Genomic DNA, 22480 nt, shown 5'->3' with positions numbered 1-22480 from the left:
CTGGAGCCTGTTTCCGATTCTGTGTCTCCCTCTCTCTCTGCCCCTCCCCCGTTCATGCTCTGTCTCTCTCTGTCCCAAAAATAAATAAACGTTGAAAAAAAAAATTAAAAAAAAAAATAAAATAAAAATGGGGCACTTGCTGGAGACTGAGCTCTGATCTTGAGGTCTCACTTGTGGGAATTCTGAATGACTATGGGGCAGGGGGCAGGGGGCAGAGGGCAGAGTGCAAGGGATGATCCAAACGAACCACACAGGCAAAAGGAGGGGAGGCCACAGAGCCTCCTAGTGACAGTCAGACGGGTACCTGTGTAACGTTACTAACCCTCAGCTTCCTCATCTGTAAAATGGGGATAACAGGAGTTCCTACACCATGGGGTTGTGGTGGGGATGGAATGAGTTAATGCACACAAAGCACTTAGAACACTGTCTGGCACACAGTAAAAACTCAGAAGACGTAACTATTATCATCTTTTAACCATGGCTTGCTTTACCAACATTGGCCACGTCACGTGATTTCATCATGAACGTGAAGAGGCCCCTTGTAGTCTTTGGCAGAAAGATATTTTGGCTATGGTCTCAATTACGGTTAAGGTCACAATTAGAGCCTTTTAATTTTATTATATTTAGTTCATTAAAATTGCACCAGAAGCAAAATCGTTTCTTTTCATCTTCCTTGTCATAGAAATGCTCCAGCAGATGGGGGTTTCCTTTAATGGAGTCTCCGAAACATCACAGAAATTATTGCTCCCTGGCAGAACAGGCCATAAAAAAAAAGGGCAACTGACTTATTTTATTAAAAATAATAATAGTTAAAAAAAAAAAAGGAAAAAGTACTAACCCAACTGAAGTCACTTATTTGTGATATTTTATCATTGTGTACATTTGACATATCCATAACTAAAAAATGTAACGGTAATCATTTGGTTTTGGAAACACAACTCTGGGTAGGATAAGCCACTTGCCTGTCAAATACACGTGCTATTGGCAGAAAAACTGCTCACCATTTCTAATCAAGTATTTTACTCTACCAAACCGAGCAAATATAATATTAGGTTAGAAATGCAGCACGCGCACATATAACTTATAAGTATTAACACTAGGTGTCTCAGAAAAAAAAAAAAAGATGACGTTGAAGAAATCTGTCATGGCTATTATATCTATTTTTAAAACCATACTGTCACCACAATGAGCTAAAATAGAGTTGTTAATCTTTGAGTATTGTTTTGCACAGCTGGGATACCAAGTGCTGTATAGCGTGCTCATTAATTGGGTCTTCTTGTTTTCCCAGCCGCAGACAATAAAATATACCACTGTAACTCATGAACGGATTAGGTGGATTTTTTTTCCCCTTGGGTAAAATAGGACAGAAAGCTAAATTCATATAAAGAACCCAAGATACAATATATCATGTCTAATGTTCATTTTACCAGTTTGGAGACAACTACATTCTTAAATAAATGTTCTGCATTTTTTCCCCCTCTCTCCCATTCTCCTGCCATTTACAATTATTTTTCTTTGTGAAAACCTTTAAATCAAGATCACAGGGAGTCTTCAGGTAGATTCTACTGGGCCAGCAAAATAGTTCATTCTGAATTTAAATTGGAATGTCTAGAGGTAGAGGTAGGACGAACTCTGAGATGGGTTAGTGCTTACAAAAAACTGAGTTTGCACGTAGGTTTGGCCTTTGTAGGCATTTCACCCAAAGGTGGTAATGGCTGATATTAGCATATAACTATGCTAAGATCCCATGCAAAGGCAGGAGAGAGAAAACAACTGAGAATTCTGACAACTGGTGGGGTACAGCATGTGAAGAGTAACAGAAGTCAAAAGACAATTCATTAATTTTAAAACAATCAATTACTGGGGCACCTGGGTGGCTCAGTTGGTTAAGCATCTGACTTCTGCTCAGGTCATGATCTCATGCTTCCTGAGTTCAAGTCATGCACTGGGCTCCCGGCTCTCAGTGCAGAGCCCACTTTGAATCCTCTGTCTCCTTCTCTCTCTGTCCCTTCCTCACTCGTACGCTCTCTCTCTCTCAAAAATAAATAAACATTACAAAAAAAAATTATATATTTTTTTGACATATATATATATATATATATATGTCAACCACTGACCTCATCACCCATGTGAGACTGAAACTCAAACTTCATCGGTGGACAGAATGCTGCAGGGTACATCTCCATGAATCTCTGTTTATCACTCCGGGGCTCCAAATTGTCAACTGCATTCTCAATAATGTCTAAGCCTTCATGTCTGGAAGTTTCAAGATTATACTCTGCAGAGAGGTATGTTCTCAGGGCTCTGTTCAGACTTGCATGGTAGCCAAGATCACAGCACTTAAAAAATAAAAGAACACCATATATGAAAATTAACTCAAAATGGATCAAAGACCTACACGTGACAACTACAACTATAAAATACTTAGAAGAAAACACAGGAGTAATCCTTGATGACCTTGCATTAGGCATTGGTTTCTTGGATACAGCATCAAAAGCACAAACACCAAAAGAAAAAATAAATTGTTTGAAGACTTTTGTGCTTCAAAGGGCACTATCAAGTAAAAAGATAACCCACAGGATGGGAAATTTTTTTGCAAATCATATCTGATCTAAAAACTTTGTATCCAGAATATATAAAGAAATCCTACAACTCAATAATAAAAAGACATATAGCCCAACTAAACAATGGGCAATGGAATTGGACAGACATTTCTCAAAAACACATACAAATGGTCAACAAGCACAGGAAATGATGCTCAACATCATTAGTCATCAGGGAAATGCAAATCAAAACCACAAAGAGATACCACATCACACCCACAAGTATGATTATAATGAAAAAGACAAATAACAGGCATTGGGGAGGATGTAGAGAAACTGGAATTTTTATACACTGCTAATGGGAATGTGATATATTGTAGCTTCTTTGGAAGGGTCTGACAGTTCATCAAAGAGTTAAACACACAGTTAACATATGACTTGGCAATTCCACTTCTAGTAATACACACAAGAAAAGTAAAAAAAAATTCCAAAAAAACTGGTACATCAATGTTTAAAGCAGCATTATTTTTTAAAGTGTTTGTTTATTTTTGAGAGAAAGAGAGAGAATGAGTGGGGGAGGGGCAGAGAGAGAAGGGATAGGGGATCCACAGTGGGCTTTGTACTGACAGCAGAGAGCCTGATGTAGGGCTTGAACTCACGAGGTCATGAGTGGGATCGTGACCTGATCCAAAAGTCGTGAGATCATGACCTGAGCCAAAAGTTGGACGCTTAACTGACAAAGCCACCTAGGTGCCCCTAAACCAGTATTATAAATAATGGCTGAAAAGTGGAAACAACCTAAAAATGTCCAACTAATTGACAAAACTAAACATTATCCAGTCATACAAAAGAACGAGGTACTGATAACATGCTACATCATGGATCAACCTTGAAACATTATTTTAAGTGAATGAAACCAGCCATAAGAGACCACACCTTGTAGGATTCCATTTATATGAAATGTCCACAATAGGTAAATCTGTAGAGACAGAAGGTAGATTAATGGTTGCTAGGGGATGTAAAAACTGGGGTGATGGTGGTGGCTAAGGGGTATAGGATTTCTCTTTGGAGTAATGAAAATATTCTGTAAAGGACTGTGGTGACAGCTACACAACTCTGAATATACTACAAGCCAATTGTAGCCTTTTAATAAGTGAACTATATGGTATGTGAACAATATCTAAAGAAAGCTGTTAAAAAATAAAAGCAAAAGCAAATACTGAAAGGAAATAATAAAAAATAGCATTTAAGGTTATTTGTGCATACTGATCCTACGATTTTTTTGAAATCCATGTAGGATGCTAAACATACTAACTGTAATGTTTTGGATCTGCATAATTTACTGAGGACTCAATAATAATCTGTACTCTTTCAGAAGTGAGAAAACAGCTTTGAATCTGCCAAAAAAGTTCAGGAATGCCTTCTTTCTTATCCCCAGAACAAAATTTGTAAATAAGAAATGACTGACAAAGTCCTTTTATCAGAGAGAGAATTTGGGGTTTCTTAAATCTTCACTATCTTTAATTTGTATTTGCATTTATTTTCTTCATGTTGCATTTTAAGAGAATACAATTTTAAAAACATAACTGTGGATGTGGGTGCCTGTGTGTCTCAGTCGGTTAAGTGTCTGACTTCGGCTCAGGTCATCTCGCAGTTCGTGAGTTTGAGCTTCACGTCGGGCTCTGTGCTGACAGCTCAGAACCTGGAGCCTGCTTCGGATTCTGTGTCTTCCTCTCTCTCTGCTCTCCTCCATTAATGCTCTCTTTCTCTCTCAAAAATAAAATAAACTTAAAAAAATAAAAAAAATATAACTCTGGATATTGGTCAGCTATAAATTACTGAAAGAATTTTAAATTTGTACATAAAAGCAATATAAATCTCCTAAAGAGGGAGTGGTTTTAAAAGGTACAAAACCAGGTCATCCCTATATTGTTCTAATGCAATCCAATCAATTCAATTTGATTCAGTTTAACCTAGTAATTAGATGTCTATTAGGTGCCTGGGAATTTGCTAGGCTCCAGGAATACGAAGACTGGAATACAGTAAAATGTAATTTCCATTCTCAAGGAATTCGAATATAAGTTGTCCATTACTTTACTACTAAAAGACCACTAGAGGGGCACAAACGAAGTAACATCCACCAGGATATGAACCATCAGATCTGTTTTTTTTTTTTAATTTTTTAATGTTTATTTATTTTTGAGACAGAGCATGAGCATGGGAGGGGCAGAGAGAGGGAGACACAGAATCCGAAGCAGGCTCCAGGCTCTGAGCTGTCAGCACAGAGCCTGATGCAGGGCTCAAACCCACGAACCACAAGATCATGACCTGAACCGAAGTCGGACACTCAGTGGACTGAGCCACCCAGGCGCCCCCATCACATCTGTTTTTATGAAGGTACAGATTCAATCACTGACCTGTCCTTTGAAATGTCAACATATTTACTTCTACCCTCACACTCCAATTTTAGAATTATTAAATTTGGGATTTTTCTATGAAGACATTATAAAATCTTGCTGTTCAGAGTGTGGTCTATAGACCATCAGCATCACCTGAAGCTGATCAAAAATGCAGAATCTAAGGCCCCACCCCTGATCTGCTGAATTATAATCTGAAGTTAAAAAAAAAAATTCATAGGGGATTTATACGTAAATTAAAAGTTTTGAGAAGCACTACACTAAAACACTGATTTAAAAAAGGTCCTGTAGGGCACCTGGGTGGCTCAGTCGGTTAAGCATCTGACTTTGGCTCAGGTCATGATCTCACAGTTCGTGAGCGCGAGTCCCACATCAGGTAAGCTCAAGCTTGGGGTTGAGCCGTTTGGGGTGAGCATGAGCCCCACTTTGGATGAACACAAACCCCGCTTCAGTTGAGCCCCCCTTCTTTCTCTCTCCCTGTGCCTCTCTGCCCCTTGCTCACTTGTGCCCTCTATCTCTCTCTCTCTCTCTCTCTCTCAAAAAAATAAATAAATAAAAGGGACTGTAACCCTGTCCATTGGCGGTTATTTCTACTAGTGGGCAAGAGAATATCCTTGATTAAATATTATTTGATTTACAAAATCAGAAAAAGGCTATGTCACATTTACAAATGCAAGCAGAATACAGTTGTGAAATGAAGCAGTCTCATCATTGATACATTTCTAGCGGAATCGGCTGCACTCAAATACAGAGAATGATCTTCAGTTAATTAAAAAATTCTAGTTTCAGATGAACAAAGTCCTCTTTTATTCCTTTTGCGCCTCAAAATCCATAAAGGTTCTGTGTAGCCGTTTTATACACATCAGAGGGACCAAAAAATTATTCCACCTTTCAGTAATACCTCATCTTGTGAAAACAGGAATTGGGAAAGGAAACGGCCTCGTTTCTTTGAAATGTACTTGTGCTTCAAAACATACCACTGTTCTGAAAGAAGACAGATTCAGCTTGATTATAATGAAGCTGCTTTATTTTGGGAGTACTGATCTCAGTGGGAGTTCATGGAAAATTGATATTAAGAGGAAGAAACAACTTAGAGAAAAGCACCCTCCACACAAACCAAGTGTCTTTTCAACAGAGAAAGTAAGAGCAAGGGGAAAAGAGAAAAAATAAAGAAATTCAACCACCAACTACCTAATTGAGGTTGAGTTCTGAAAAATACATGTTAAGTTTGTATTAGTCCCAGACTTAAACTCAAATTTCTAAGAGTTGCTTCTCTGGGGGAGTAAATGTCAAAGTTAGGAAAGCACGGTGCATGCTTCGGCATCCAACTGGGGCCAGGTGGATTTGGTAGGTCTGGACCTAGTAAGGCAGCCTGGCTTTCAGCTGCGGTTTCCTAAGAGGCTGGGGAGAAGTATGCGTGTGACTTCACACCCAACCCAGAAGGACTCCCCAGGTGTCTTCTGGATTTTGAATGCTATACCTCACCATGGAGGCTTCTGTGATGAACTTGGTGGACAATAGCCTTCTCTGATCCCTAGGGAGCTTATCAGTCTAGAAGATCACTTAATTAGCATGCTTCTGTTACTTCTGATATGCAGCACTGTCTAGGCTCTAGGTTTTTCACGCATCCTGGACTTTAAAAGAAACAATAAAATTCTCTTTCAAGGTCTCCCGAGACAGCAAAGCCAGTCACAGAATCGTCTCTTTTCTAAACTGGAAGCTAAATGACACTGGATATGTTAAGATTCACGATACTTGGTTAAAAGGCCTCAAGTAATTCTATGGAGCTTATGAATTATTAATGACGATAAGAAAAGCCAGCTTCTGCACAAAGAGTTGAGTTATAACCCAAATGCCTTTCATGATGAAAATACATAAGAAACCAGTAAGATATTTCATGAAAACAAAACAGTGTTGTTCTGATGGGTGGAAACCTGAATGGACACATAAAATTATGGATTAAAATTGGGGAAGGAAAGAGTGTTGGAAGTAGAAGAGAATTCGTTTTCTAATATCCTAAGAGCTGTCAAGACATATCCCACTAGGTATTAGTCTAAATCACCACAGTAAGCTAACTTCTTTAGGCAAAAGGGTTGCAAATAGTATCAGAAGTAAAGATGAAATCCAGGTTTTGAGAACTGCGACAAACACTTCATCTTGCTCCAAAGGCTGAGAGGTTGGCTGATATATATACTTGGCGGTTATACAGTCAGGTATAAATGGATCCCAGCTATTCAGGGAGAGAATTTGTTTGTATAAACTCTTAGGACATGAGAAGCCCTACTGGGCAGAAGTTTGGTCCTAGATGGGAGTGAAGAGAATGGCACTCCAAAGGAAACAAGTCCTACACGTGTTTTCGGAATAGTAACAGCCAATATCATTCGCAGGACAGCCCCAAGCTCCTGTGTGACTGCAGGTGTCATGAGAATGGAGGCAGAAGGAACTCTTCTGCAGAAGTATTCTACCTTAACTTCATCATTCCTGCCTCCACCAGAGAGGCTTCCTTGATCTTTTGTCCTGGGTCCCGTCTCTGGCTTTTTAATTCATAAGCTTTGGCTTTGACCATTCCAGAGTCCTGGGTACTGGGAAACGACTTGGTCTACCCCTTACTTTGAGTCTTTCTACAGTAGTGCAACCTGAGCAAACAATGGCAAAAACAGTTTTCACATAACCCAGGACCAGAAATAGGTAAGTTCACAGCTTTTTCAGATGTCAAATGAAGAAAGTTGATTTCTTGTGAATAAATTATCTTTGTCCCTTACTATTTTCCTCTCTAGCTATTCAGTACTTCACCTCAGAAACCACAAACTTGTTTTGTGAGAGATGGGCATCTTGTGGGACTGAACTGGATGTTTAAAATTCTACAGGCAACTTTTGCACACCTGCTCTCATGTCTGGGTTCCTGATGGTCCGTAAAGAGCTGACAATTTAATTCTTGCTGCTGCTTTAATAACCACAGCCAAGCATTTAGCAAAACTTGTTTTGAGTTTCTTCTGTGCAACAAAAATGTCAAAATGGTACATCGAAATGGATACAAAGTAGGAAACAGGAGGAGAATGGAGGTTGCATATGCTTGAGCCAATGAGTAGGACCAATAATCCTTTGTGGCCTAATACATGTCCTGCTCCATGGGCACTTATTTTTCTCAGAGGAGCTGCCACCAGACGCATTTTATCTCCAGGACAAATCTCTGTAACCACCCTGAATCAAATCACAAAGAAGGAGAGAGAACAAAGCAAGCCCAGATAAATAGGTCAGGTGGTAAATGCTATGGAGAAGACAGAGGACTAGGGAGTGCTGGGGGAAAGGGTGTGGGTCTTTTATATAGGGCAGCTGGGTGCAACATGAATGAAAAGAAGGAATCTGCAAAGCTCTGGAAGAGTGTCCTAGACAATGAGTAGAAAGGGCCCAGGCAGGAAAAAGTTTACAGGAGTCTGGGGAATAGAGAGGCCAATGTACCCAAAGCATATGGTGACTAAAGAGGAAGTTGCAAAAGATGACACGGAGTGGCAGGTGGGCGCCAGTTCACATAAGGTCTTGGTGAATAGTTTAGATTTTATTCTAAAGACAATGGGAAGCCTTTGGAGAATTTTAAATAGGTATCAACAGGTCTGGTTTATATTTAATACTCTGGCTGCTTGGGAGGGGAATGGATTACTGATTAGAAGGTCTTAAGTGGAAGATGGGTAACATCTTAGAAAGCTAAGTGTAGGCAGGAGACGAAGAGCTTTGTCTAGGAGACAGCACAAGCAGCAAGAAATAGCAAGTTTTGCGATATTTAGGAGGTACAGATGACAGGATTTGCTGATGCATTTATACGTGAGAAATGAGAGCACTGGGTTTTTGGTTTACGCACATGGGTGGAAAGGCGTGCCACTTGCTAAGGTGTAAAAAATGGATGAGAAAAAGTGGTTATGTGCATGGAGAATGATGACGATGAAAGGGGAAACGGAGATAAAAAGCTGAGTGTATGACATGTTCAAGATGCCCATTAGGCATCTGGTCAGAGATGTCCAGAAGGCAGTTGGACACAAATCTGAAGCCCTGCAAGATGATCAGGACTGGTGACAGAAACCCAGCAGCCATCAAGGCAAGGGACCAAGAGGTAGAAAGCAAGAACCATGCCTTAGGCGACTTTCAACATTCACAGCCAAGATGGAACAACCAGCCCTAGAGACTTAGAGCAGCCTGTGCTGCAGGTGGAAAACAGGCGGGTGCAGTTTCCTTTAACAAAGCCCATGGCATCTCCATCGGAAGGAACTTTTAAAGCCATCTACTTTAGTCATCTAACCCATTTCAGTTTTTAAATCCCCTTTCAATCACAAAAGGATAAAAACACACAAATCAGTTTACATGATAACTACACTATCCTAACCCATTTACCATGATCTCTCTATCATCTTCCTAATAGGAGTTCAGGCCAAATGGGGGCTGCAGTATTCCAATTTGGCAGGTTTTCATGGATAAATCTTAATACTATTATGTATGGGCATACGTCAAACTAAGAAAAATCTGAACTCTGAATAAGCTGCTTTTTAATTAAACACATGTCTCTAGAGACAAAAGGATAAGGCTAAAAGCTTTAGCACAGAGGATTACTTAAAAATGATAAAGTAAACACGACATGCAGTATATGATGTAATCTAATTTCAATTTCATTCTGTATAAATGGCTAATAAAATACATGACAGATATCTTTACCAGGAAAATTAGTTGCAGGAGGGGATTATTCTATTGCAGTATTCCATAAGAGTAACAAAGATTTATCCTTCATATGACAAGGTGACCTGCAAACTTTTACAGGGAGTAATTTGAAACTGTGAAACTATACCAAAAGATGACAAATACTTTATTATTACCAGGCAGAAGCCATGGGACAAAGTACCAATGGAATTCTACTGTTGAGGACTGTGTTCCTCTGAATACCTTTTGAGGATGGACTGAAAGAGGCCACATCACCAGTTGTTTTAAGAATGCCAGATATAGGGGCACCTGGGTGGCTCAGTTGGTTAAGCGTCCGACTTCCGCTCAGGTCATGATCTCACGGCCTATGGGTTCGAGCTCTGCCTCAGGCTCTGTCCTGACAGCTCAGAGCCTGGAGCCTGCTTCAGATTCTATGTCTCCCTCCCTCTCCGCCCCTCCCACGCTCATGCTCTCTCTCTCTCAAAAATAAACAAACATTAAAAAAATTTTTAAGAATTCCAGATATAGAGAAGGCTGAATTTGATTACAGATCTAGGTATTATGGGAAATGAGACTTGTGCTCTCCTCTAACTCTTTTCTCTTAGCAAATCATAATCACTTGAAAATCTCCACATTCAATTACAAATATTTGTTGCCTGCAGGATTTTACTTCTGGGTTGCAATGCATCCCAATTATAACAGAATTAGTTACAGTCTTTTGTTTTCTTGGGTTTTGTTTTGTTTTTTTTTTTGAGAGAGAGAGAGAGAGAGAGAGGAGAGTGCGTGCATGTGCGTGCACAAGAGCAAGCAGGGGAGGAGCAGAGGGAGAGGGAGAGAATCCCATGCACATTCCACACCCAGAGCAAAGCCTGACATGGGGCTTGATCCCACGACCACAAACAAGATCATGACCGGAGCTGAAACCAAGTGTGGGAAGCTTAACCGAATGAGCCACCCAGGTGCCCCAGTTACAGTCTTTTTTGCACTTATTGTTGGGGATACTAATGATCATTATGTGAAATCTTTCACATAAATGTGAAATCTTTTATTTATAAAACTACAATCTATTTTCCTTTATAATTATGCCTTTATTCTCCCAAACCAATTAAATTTCCTTTGGCCAATATTTGCAATATATTCCTTATAACAATATTTATAATATATTTCTTATAATTTACATTTATGCTTAAAGTAACATAATAAACATCCTTTATTGTTGTGAAATTAACTATATTCCATTTGCTACCTGATTTCAAGCTAAGAGATTGTTACTCTACAAACGAAAATTTACTTAGGACTTTCAGGGGAGAAACCATCTTAAACAGTCTTCTGCTTAAGTGACACTCTGGATTAACTAACAGTTCATTCTCTCAATCATAGGTCAGCAAGCTATGGCCAGTGGATTAAATCTAGCCCAAGGGCTGGATGTGGTAAATAAAGTTTGATTGCAACATAACCACACCCAATTGCTTACTTATCTATGGCTGCTTTTGCACTACGGTAATTGTGACAGAGACCATATGACTCACAAGGCCTTAAGTATTTACTATCTAGTCCCTTTCAGAAAAAGCTTGTCTACTTCTGCTCTAAAGCACAGTGACCAAGACCAAGGCCACTGTGAACACACACAGCCAGTAGGTGCTCTTTAATACTCTTGTACATTTTTTTTCTCCAACAATTCATCTATATGTTTCCCAGCCGATTGTAAAATATGTGCAATTTGTATTTATTATAAATTTATTAAATATTATAAATCTACTAAAACAGGTATTAAAGGAGCCTGGGTGGTATAATAGGTGGCTGGGTAGCACCTAAGGGTTCGACTGTGGCTCTGGTCATGATCTCACGGTTCATGGGTTTGAGCCCCACATCGAGCTCCACGCTGATAGCTCAGAGCCTGGAGCCTGCCTTGGATTCTGTCTGTCTGTCTGTCTGTCTCTCTCTCTCTCAGTCCCTCCCCTACTCGTGCTCTGTCTCTTTCAAAAATAAATAATAAACATTAACAAAATTAAAAAAAAAGACTTAAGAGTAAACAAAATTGATACCAAATTAGGCAAAAGTTGTGCCAAATGCAACATTGTGAAACCACTAAATATCCAGAGCATTTTTGTTCCACATTAAAGAGCTCAGAAATAGAAACCACAACTACCCAGTAGATAAGCTTTGTACGAAAGAAGACTACTCAGAGCTCTATGAAAAGAAAAATCATAATATTGTAAGACTGGAAAGTATAAGTACATTGGTATGCTTTACATTAATACTTAAGGCATGCTTTCATCATATTTTACTTTTTTTAAATATAAAATGTGCCATACTTACGGAAAAGTGTGAAACATATATACTGCTTTTAAAGTCCTCAAATTCCTCTCCTAAATCACCTCATCCCTTCTCCCTAGAGATAACTGTATTTGCAGTACCTAAAAATGCCTAAACCTTGTTTGGTATACCATATTCAAATATTTCCAGTTGAACTAATACTTGGTTAACAACTGAGCCATCATTTCCTTCATTATATTACCTTCGATAAACTTTAGAGGTCTGATAGCTTACGTTGTTAGTTTGAATTTGATCAAGTTCATTTACATACTAAATTTATAGAAGTGTTGTTTGCAGGGTAGAGTTCATCACAAAATTAAGTTACTAATTGCAACAAAGCACAACGGAGAATTTAAGATTTATTAAAAATAAATTCCAGAAGAAATCCATAGCTAGTACTTAGAAATAGAATGCTTCCAGATCGATAGCCACTTCTCAGAGAGACAGAGACAAAGGTATATTAATTGAAACTAACAGTGATAGGTAAAGGTGAAGTTTATAAAAAATAGACAAATTGGAATTATTAAATATATTTGTAAAAAAACATTAGATTACCTTCAAATACACAGAAAAGACTTGAACTAGTCTATCAAAGTGTTACATTAGATTTTTTAGAACTGTAGTAATTAACAAAAGAGGATTCCATTGAATAGGGTTTCAAACAGTACATGTGTAAAGTGATTAATCTGAAGTGCCTAAAAATATGTTATTCTTTAATTTACAACATTTTTTTAAAGGTTTATTTACTTAAGTAATCTCTACATTGAATGTGGGGCTCGAATGCACAACCATGAGGTCAAGAATCGCATGCTCCTCCGACTGAGCCAGCCAGGCGGCCCTTTCATTTACATAATTAATTTGAACTCTAAAAAAGCATTTTGGGGGCACCTGGCTGGCTCAGTCGGTTGGCTGGGCATAACTCTTGATCTTGGCTCAAGTCGTGATCTCACAGCTTGTGGGACAGAGTTCCAAGATTTGGCTCTGCACTGGCAGCACAGAGCCTGCTTGGGAGTCTCTCTCTCTGTCCCTCCACTTCCTCTGTGCACTCTCTCTCAAAATAAAAAAAAAAAAGCATTTTGCTAACCAAAAATAAGTATACTTCCAAATTAATAGGCTCTAAATTCAAGAAGTTTTAGAATACCCTGTTTGTTGCAAGGGGAAAACACTTAACTCTGATGGAGCCATCAGAGTCACATTACCCCAAGCCAGTGATCAATTTTAGCATCATTACTGGTGGTTTAATCAGATGTTGTTACGTATCTACAGAAGACACAGCAACATAACCTATGGTGTAACTGCTGCAAAGTGCTTAACTTGAATTTATCAAGACTTTATATAACATTTACTTTGTAGGAAATGCAGGGAATAGAGAAACAGGTTAACTGACACCATAACGAATGGACACAAATCCAGAAGCTGAGATGTTCTGAGGAACAACTGTCCATGTCTCAACAGGGGCTTTGTTAGATTAAAAAAGAACAACAAACCAAAGGAACACATCACCCAGATGCAATGTGTGATCCTAAATCTGGTCTAGGCTAGACACACTAGCTATAAAATGTTTTTGGGGGGGTCATAATTAGGAATATGGTCTGGCCATTAGAGGAGTTAAAATTTTCCTAAACGGAAAATTTTCTGAAATGGAAAGATGGAGATGACTGAAAAAAGTAGGTTAAAAAGCCGTATATAAAATATGCTTTCATACTCTTCTGGTATAAAAATGTGTATGTGGACACAAAAAAAAGTCTACATTTTAGCAGTGATGATCTGGGGTGGTAAGAATGTGATCATGCTATTTTTGCATGTAATTTCTTCTAATTTTCTACAAAGTACATGTACTAATTCTGTAATAATAAGAGACTGTTTCAAAATACAAATTCTATGGGAAATGTGTATGACTGTTTTATACCAATAGATCCATTCATCATGGTCTAGCGTAGGAAATTAATAAGAGAAGAGACATATTATTGACACAAATAGAATGAAGGGAGGAATATATAAAAAAGGTCTCAACTTGAATTCTTAATTATTTACAATGCTTTGATTCAGTAAAGATACATTTAGCATCTTCCATGTCATTTCATATATAAAATGTTATGCATTAAAAACGTCTTGACTTTTTCCTCACTAGAGGTATTCACAACTCTTCCAATAATTATTAGATAGCTCACTATAAAAGTGATTTTGCTACATAAGCTCACAAAGCATAAAGGATTCTAGATGCCTCTGCATAATAATCATTCTGTTTCTTTTTCATCAGTAAGGGTCAAGCTTAATGGTTTTTAGGATCACCACTATGTATGCAAATTGCATTCCTACAAAATAAGCAGCCATTTTGGAACATATACATTCACACTCTGCCTCAAAGATGAGTCAATGAATGCATAATTTTTACTGAGAGGATTCAACTTCAATTGAATATGACAACAAACCCATTTCTTATTTCTTTCAAAATTCATAATGAAGTTGTATTATTTGAGAATTACTCACAATTTATTATGTTTTGAAAGTGAGGGGGGGAGGGACAGAGAGAGAGAGGGAGGGAGGGAGAGGGAGGGAGGGAGGGAGGGAGGGAGAGAGAGGGGGAGAGAGAGAGAGAATCCCAAGCAGGCTCTGTCCGCACTGTCAGCGCAGAGCCCAATGTGGGGCTCAAACCCAAGATCTGTGAGATTATGACCTGAGTTGAAGTTGGATGCTTTAACCAACTGAGCAAGCCAGGCACCCTGAGAATTACTCACATTTTAAATTTAAGGCTGATCTTTTAAAAGTCCATCCTTTCTTAAAATTGAAAATTACCTGATATATTTAACCATTATTTATTTACATCAGAGTTAATTAGTTTGGAGGTTAAATGTCTGAGTTTGAAGCCTATCATACCTCCTAACTGTGTAACCTTCGATAAGCTATCTGGCCTAAGCCTCAATGTTTTAATCTATAAAATGTAGAAAATAGTATTTACCTCATGAGGTTTGTGATGAATTGGTGAGATTATGTGTAGAACCTGCCTGTCACAGACTAAGAGCTCTATAAATATCCACGACAGTGACGGTCGCAGACTGAATCTGGAGTTCTCTCCTGTCCCTCAAGAGAGCGGATGCAGAATTGAATACAAGAGGCTAATGTCCGGTTGGGGACAAGAGCCCTGAACAGGGGTTTCGGCTCTGTATTTACTGAGCTCACAAGATATTACCCACACGGTGAACATGAAGAAAACAAGACCTTACACACGTTGACACGGAGAAAACAATCAGACAGTAATCATTAACTTGTGTAAGAAGCAAAGGGTCTGGGGGGCAAGTGGGGTTTGTGATCAAAGTACAATAGTATATTGGTGTCAGATGGAAAATACTCATGATCCTGAGTATTTTTACATTTTACCGAGATATTTACAATATCTCAGTAGCTAACCTTGGGCGTTTTTCACCCCGTGGTGGCAGCTTTCCACCCTAAGCTTTTTTCTAACCCATTTATGTAAGTAGAACCTATTTCCCCACAAGTGAATGTGGCTTTCCTGAAATGTCAATCCTGTCCTATACATGCCAATAGTATTGAGAATGCTACCGCACATCGCCACACAGATGGCCAATGGCTATCTCAGTCTTACTATATGTAACAGAACTAGGGCTCCCTGCCCTTCAACCCACTTCTCTCCAGGGTCCCCAACTCAGTAAAAAGCACCATTGTTAACCTAGTTACTTAGGACCTGAACCTGGAGTCCTGTTTATCCTTCTTTCCAACTACTATATCAAATTCCTACTAGCTCTACTTTCAATATATTTTGAATCCAACCAACTACTTCCCACAGGTTTATTGCTACTATGCCAGTCCAAATCAGCACCATCTCTAGCCTGGACAATGGCAAAAGACTCTAGATACAGCTCGCTGTTTTCACTCTTGTCTTCCTCACCCGCCTCAGTCTGCTTTCCACCCAGATGCCAGAATGAGTCTTTAAAATGTCAACTACGTGATGTCACTTCCCTGAGTAAAACCCTTCAATGGCTTCCCGCCACACTTAGAACACAATCTAAACCCCTTTTCCTGTCCAAAAGACCCTAAGTAATTGGGTTTCTGTCTACATTCTCTTCCAGAACCTTCCTCCTCACTCCGTTGTTTGCTATTCCTTGAGCATCTTCAGCTTGCCAAACAAGTCACTGCCTCTATACCTTGAGCCTTACCAGTCCTTCTGTATGAGGGATTCCTTCCCCATATAGGCATAGGGCTCTCCAGCTCACTTCTCTGCTCAAATACCAGGCTTTTTCTGAATACCATCAAAAGAAGTAGACTGATGGTGGTTTTATTAATGGCACTGTCACTACTATATAATGTGTCTGTGCATGTAAATGTGTTTATGAGCTGACTCCTTAACGACTACATAAACTCCATGAAGACAGGGACTTTTGTTTTGTTCATTGCTGGATCCCTGCTGTCAAGAAGAGTGCTTGGTACCCTGCAGGTGTTAAAGAAATACTTTTCAATATATGGAGACCTTTCCTTGCGTTAAACTCACTTGGGCCTAGCCAAGTACTCCAAAAATAAGCCCTAAACCAAAAAAATAAGCAAGTGGAGTAGTTACAAAGAATTAGCTCTATATACTTTGCAGAATTCTTACAAATCTAAGTTTGAAAACAGGGGCCATAAAATCATTCATTTTTATTCAGAAAACCTAGAAGTCTAGAAGAAAAAAAATTCCTTTCATCAGAGTGCCTTAAGAAAATTAATTACTTGATTAAAATACTTGTAAGAAAGGAAGAGAAAAAAGTTTTTTCTGGTTTTATTACTAAAGGGTTCTGTATAAAGAAATTATGACAGTAGGAGATAAAACTGTTTTTAGACTCAAATTAAAAAAAAGAAAAGGCACATCAGGGTGCCTGGGTGGCTTAGTCGGTTAAGCATCTGACAGTGCAGAGCTCGCCTGGGATTCTCTTTCTCTCCCTCTCTCGAAGGTGTCTGCCCCTCTCCTGCTTGCTCACTCCCCAAAATAAACAAACTTCATATATATATAAAAAAAGTACATCAGTGTTAATAAACTAAAAAAAATAATTCCCTTACTTAGCAATTCTTTTGCAGAAGTCCCAAACTGTGGCTCTAAAATAGCTAACTCCATGAGACTTAAATTGAAATAAATAACTTTGCTTTAACCTATTGTAGATCTACTAGGAGCCATAGGAAAAATTTTTATCATCTTTAAATTGTTGAATTCAATCAATACAAAGCAGCACATGAATAAAGTTCCCAGCAGTAAACTCTGTGAACCTCTATCACTTCATCTGTGCTTTTCTTATGACATCGCTTTTTTTCTTTTATTTGCAGATATGTGTGTTTTTAGACTGGGATTTCTGTCTGTGTCACCTCTGTGGTCTCCTACAGTGTTGTTACAGTGACCGTGCTACTCAGCGCAGGTTTTCTGAATGAAAGCATGATGCAGATGGGAAGTCACAGCAGTAATCACCGCATGAACCTAACAGTGCATATAGACTTAGAGGGTTCGGAATGAGCCCCACTACCGCTTTTCATAGCATATCCTCAGATGGAAAGTATAGCGTTAGATAAATTTATAAACGTCGTTTCTGTCCACTCTATTTTGCTTATAGTATTTACCACAACTAGTAACAAAGCTATCATGCGTGTCGTCATTTGCTTAGTATCTGTATTTTCCACTTTCCATTCTTGAAGAAGTGTATATGCTTGGGGGTGGGGGATTGGTAAAATAGGTGATGGAAATTAAGGAAGGCACTTGTTGTAATGAGCACAGAGTGGTGTACGGAACTGTTAAATCATAATACCATACACTTTAAATTAATAGAATATTGTACGTTAACTTGAATTAAAATAAAAACTTAAAAAAGGAAAAACAAGTGTATATGTTTGTCAAAGCCTCAGCATCTCACAATAGTGGGGCCCAAGAAATGTATTTTTTTTTTAATGTTTATTTATTTTTCAGGAGGAGAGAGACAGAGTGTGAGCGAGTAAAGGACAGAGAGAGAGGGAGACACGGAATCTGAAGCAGGCTCCAGGCTCTGAGCTGTCAGCACATAGCCCGATGCGGGGCTCGAACCCATGAACCATGAGATCATGACTTGAGCCGAAGTTGGACGCTTAACCAACTGACCCACCCAGGCGTCCTAATAACCAAGAAATGTATTTGGAATCAACGAATGCATTTAGGGTTGTGCCATCGCATAATTTAAAGATGAGTAGGTCCCCTTCCCAGCTGAGTTTACCAGGCATTGATAGCTTCACGGAACTTAATAATTTGCTTTCTATTGGTTTTGGGATGCACACTTTTTCACATGCATCTTAGAATCGACATGTACAGTTTAACTGGCAGCATTTTTTCCTTCTAAGTATTACATAAAATAACACCGGTTTCAGAAATGACGGTATTTCAGAATCAATAAAACACAGTTATTGCTAATTACATCTCAATATGGAAAACATAGGGGTGCCTGGCTGGCTCAGTTGGAAGAGTGAATGACTCTTTTTTTTTTAAGTTTATTTATTTATTTTGACAGAGAGAGAGATGGAGAGAGAAAATCCCAAGCAGGCTCTGTGCTGATGCAGAGCCTGATGCTGGGCTCAAACTCACAAACCATGAGATCATGACCCGAGCCAAACTCGAGAGTCAGACACTTAACCAACTGAGCCATCCAGGTGCCCTGAAAGAGTGAGTGATCACTCTCCTTAGTGATCAAGCCCCACACTGGGCGCACGGGTGTAGAGATCACTAAAAAAAATAAGTTCAAAAAAGTTAAAAAAAATATGGAAAACATAAAAATTTCAAGTACTTACGTCAATTAAATCTGAAAGATCATGAATATAATACTTGAAAACCGAGGCATTGGTTGCTTCAAGGGTTAAGAGATATTCATTCCGTGCCTTAATTGATTTTAGCTTATTTTCCGAATACTTTGCTTGTCTCTGGAAATGAAGAAGGTCCAGGTATTGGGAAAGAGAACAAAGTCACTTAGTCACAGAAACATACATGACTTTCTATTAATTTGAACAATGTATTCTACATATACAAATGAACTTTGAAGTCCTCTGAGAAAAGTACATTTTGAAACTGATTTAAAGAACTAAAAGTACCCAAGTATGTATTTGAGCTTCAGGCCCATTTGCAATAAAATCTCTGTTAATATTCAAGTTCTCCACATTGTGTACTGAATACTTGGCATTCAATACTAAATGATGTCCAGCTGTTATTACACGATTTTTATGTTTTTTAAACATTTTTCATTCCTGTTGGAGGAAATGTGTGTCACTTCACAATTTATAATGTGTGTCTATCAGTTATTGCAACTGTCACCTCAAGTGAGGTTCTTAGTACTGTCACCTCAAGTGAGGACAGAAAGCCTCTGTAATGTTTTTACTTACTTTTTCTTTCATTTTCTCAATTTTCTTTACAGAGCTTCGCCGCTGATGTCTCTCTTCCAGTCTAATATGAAAGACCGGGTCACCGGATCTTCCAATTTGCTTTTCTTCTTGTTTCTCAGCCTCTTTCAGCTTGCTCTCTGCACTGATGCTCTCTGCATGATACATATGGTATGTTTTCATCACCTGTGAAAATGTGACCCAAATTGTTACAAGATGCCTGTCTATAACTCAGAGAGTGAATGGAAGCCATTATATGAGGAATACGTTAAAAATATCACCTTCCAACTGGCAGGGGGAGAGCCAGATTGCTAGTCAAACAGATGAATTATGGACGATTGCGTCTACATAAAGCAAGGAGAAATATGCAAATTCACCTGCCAGGAAGAGGCACTTAGGGGATAGGCTTTGATGAAAAAGTGATTTACAGAGTCTTACGCATGCTTTCAGTGCACTTGAAAAGTTCCCTTAAGCTTAAAAGTGTTCTCTAAAATCTCTGCATTATTAATCTGCAGAATAAACCATTATTCGTGGATAAATTTTACCCCAACCTTGGAATTATAAAAAACTCCAAATTAGTACAGATTTTACTAAACAGTTTTTTTTTGTATAAAATCTACTTGTCAAAATACAAAATGGAAATATTAAAGTTCGTACATACATAGTTAAAAATAATTGTTTTTCTGACCACAAAGTAATACTTTTATGTTCAATGCAGAAAACATATGACACAAAAAAGAAAATATAAAAAGCACACAGAGATAACCACTGTTAAGATTTCTGGTCCAGCCACTTGGGTCTTTTTCCTACGAAAACACACAGACACACACACTTCTTTACTTGAAAATGACACGTTTCTCCTTTTAAAACATTTTTACCCTACTGTGTTAACAATTTTTAATCTTCTATATCCTCTTTTCATTTAACAGATCAGAACACTTTTCTATAACACTAAATGTTCTTCTAGAAATATTTTTAAGGACTGTATAATATTTTTTATATGACTGGGACACAGCTTGACTAATTTCCAATTGTTGAACATTTTAGGATATTTCAACTTTTTGCTTTATAAAGAAAGCTGTGCTGAAGCCCTTTATATGTATCCTATTTCTTGTTTTATAAATGATACACCTAAGTTGCATTTTAATAACTTTAGGAATATACAGAAAATAAAGTTTTTAATGTATCCTTTCCATGTATGTTGTAAACTTACACAAACAATTCTCAACTAAAATTTTTGTTAAAATAAAATTTGAATCTTTAAACATTTTGATTATATTATTGTTACAGAAATATTTATGCACAAAATTATATTTCCTATGGTACATTTTCAGAGAATTACAGTTAGACAATCTGCACATTTTGGAAGTTTTGACACAAACTTCCTATTTAATACTCTGCTAATCTGAAAAAAAGTGATCTGTATAGTTATTTTCCAAAGCATTTAGAAAACAGAGATGCTTAACAAACATTTTCTCAAGTAATAAATAAGTATATTTACCCTTACAGTATCTATTATATCTGTATATAGTCCTTGTTTTTTTAGATACAGAATAAAAGTCACAGATTTTCAAAGATTTTACCTAAAAATCACAGTTTTCCAATATAATTTCAATCTGCTATTTATAAGTAGAGTCAGACGTCTGGGCCAATTCTGAAACCTGTTGACTTTAAGCACATTTATACTCCTTAAAAGAAACAACATATCACAGTAGGACTCCAATGCCATGGACGTATCAAGGAACATACCAGAATTTAGCACCCAATTATCCGTGGTGGCACTTTTCCATAAATTATGTCAAATTTGCATCCACATAAAACAGATTTTATTTCATTCGTAAATAACCAGAAGTTATTCAGAGCCACCTTTATAACTAAAATGTAGTTGTTAAGAAGAGATTTAATGTCACATTTTGAAGTAAGGAACTTGATATTTTTTTCATCTCAAAAGATGAATCTTAAAATAGTTTGGGAACCGGAAGCATCACCGCAATATATTTACTTAGGTTGAAGCACATGAAATTGCTGTTTTGGTAGGTTATATAGAAGGTAGGAAGTCAGCACTTTCTTATGGTTCAACTTAATACATACTTCCAAGGTGACTTTTTGAAAAGGAAAACATGGGGTAAATGAAGAGCTTTTACTTATTTTCATAAAATCTGATAATGTCTTTCCTTAAAAAGGTAACCTAGCAAATCACATTACAGGCATTTTGAACAAGAACAAAGTAAGGGCTAAAGTACAAAGCATGGCAGCTTTTTCTGAGCTGTGTGTAATTGCAAAGTTGTCTGTTTTTAGTAATTACCAAACCTGTCCAGGAAAAGTTTCGTTGGTTACTCCAGTTTAAAAGAAAAATAAAATAGCATTAAGAAGCAGCTGGGCAGCTGGGGAATGAAAAGGGAGTGACCCTACAGCTGGGCAAACAGCGAGGTCAATGAATTTACTACACACCTTGCATTTCGAGGCTTGGCTCTGTTTGTATACCCTGCCTGAAGCAAACCCACACACCATTTGGGTCCTGGTTCCAATTACATCTTTAAAGAGAGGGTGAAAAAAAAATCTCTCTCTCTCTCTCTCTCTCTCTCTCTCTCTCTCTCTCGCGTGCGCGCGCACACACACACACACACACACACACACACACACACACACACACAGTTGCTTAGCTGACTGTATTCTTCTTGCTAATACCCAGGAAGAAATGAGAACATATGACTTCCATCATAGATAGATGAAAAGGCATTCCAGACAGCCCCGGGTATCTGAGAATTATTTATTTTAAAAACATCCTGAAGAAAAGACTTGAACTCTTGCTTTATTTAGATGCTGAGGACCAGTGTAACCAAGTGATTTGCAGAAACTAAGCCTTATGAACTAAGGACACTGAGCTGGCTGCCAGCATGGTGATACTTATAAACTAGCCTGGGTTAAAAGAAAAACATTCTCTTTTTTTTAAAAAATGTTTCTTTATTTTCTTTGAGGGGGTGGGGAGAGAGAGAGAGACCGAGAGACCAAGAATCCCAAGCAGGCTCCCCATTGTCAGCATGGAGACTGATGTGGGACTTGATCCGACAAAGCATAAGAAAGTGACCTGTGCCGAAATGAAGAGTCAGAGGCTTAACTGAGTGAGCCACCAAGAAGCCCCAAGAAGGA

General features: G+C 38.2%; 1 protein-coding gene across 1 annotated transcript in view; it reads right to left on the bottom strand.

Annotated features, from left to right (window-relative positions):
• SRGAP1 (SLIT-ROBO Rho GTPase activating protein 1) overlaps window positions 1-22480 on the bottom strand; it is a 285747-nt gene that overhangs the window by 73491 nt on the left and 189776 nt on the right. Inside the window, exons 5-7 of the mRNA XM_047066296.1 lie at window positions 19334-19516; window positions 18749-18877; window positions 2118-2339 (exon numbers count right to left, since the gene is read on the bottom strand). Coding sequence (XP_046922252.1) covers window positions 2118-2339; window positions 18749-18877; window positions 19334-19516 — 534 coding nt within the window. The remainder of the gene's footprint in view (window positions 1-2117; window positions 2340-18748; window positions 18878-19333; window positions 19517-22480) is intronic.

This window comes from Lynx rufus, unplaced genomic scaffold (assembly GCF_022079265.1).
Source record: "Lynx rufus isolate CCGP_SWC_20201006 ecotype Redwood Valley unplaced genomic scaffold, mLynRuf1.p SCAF_7, whole genome shotgun sequence".
NCBI lineage: Eukaryota > Metazoa > Chordata > Mammalia > Carnivora > Felidae > Lynx > Lynx rufus.
The sequence above is the reverse complement of the archived record's forward strand: the minus strand, read 5'-3'. Positions and strand labels throughout refer to the sequence as shown.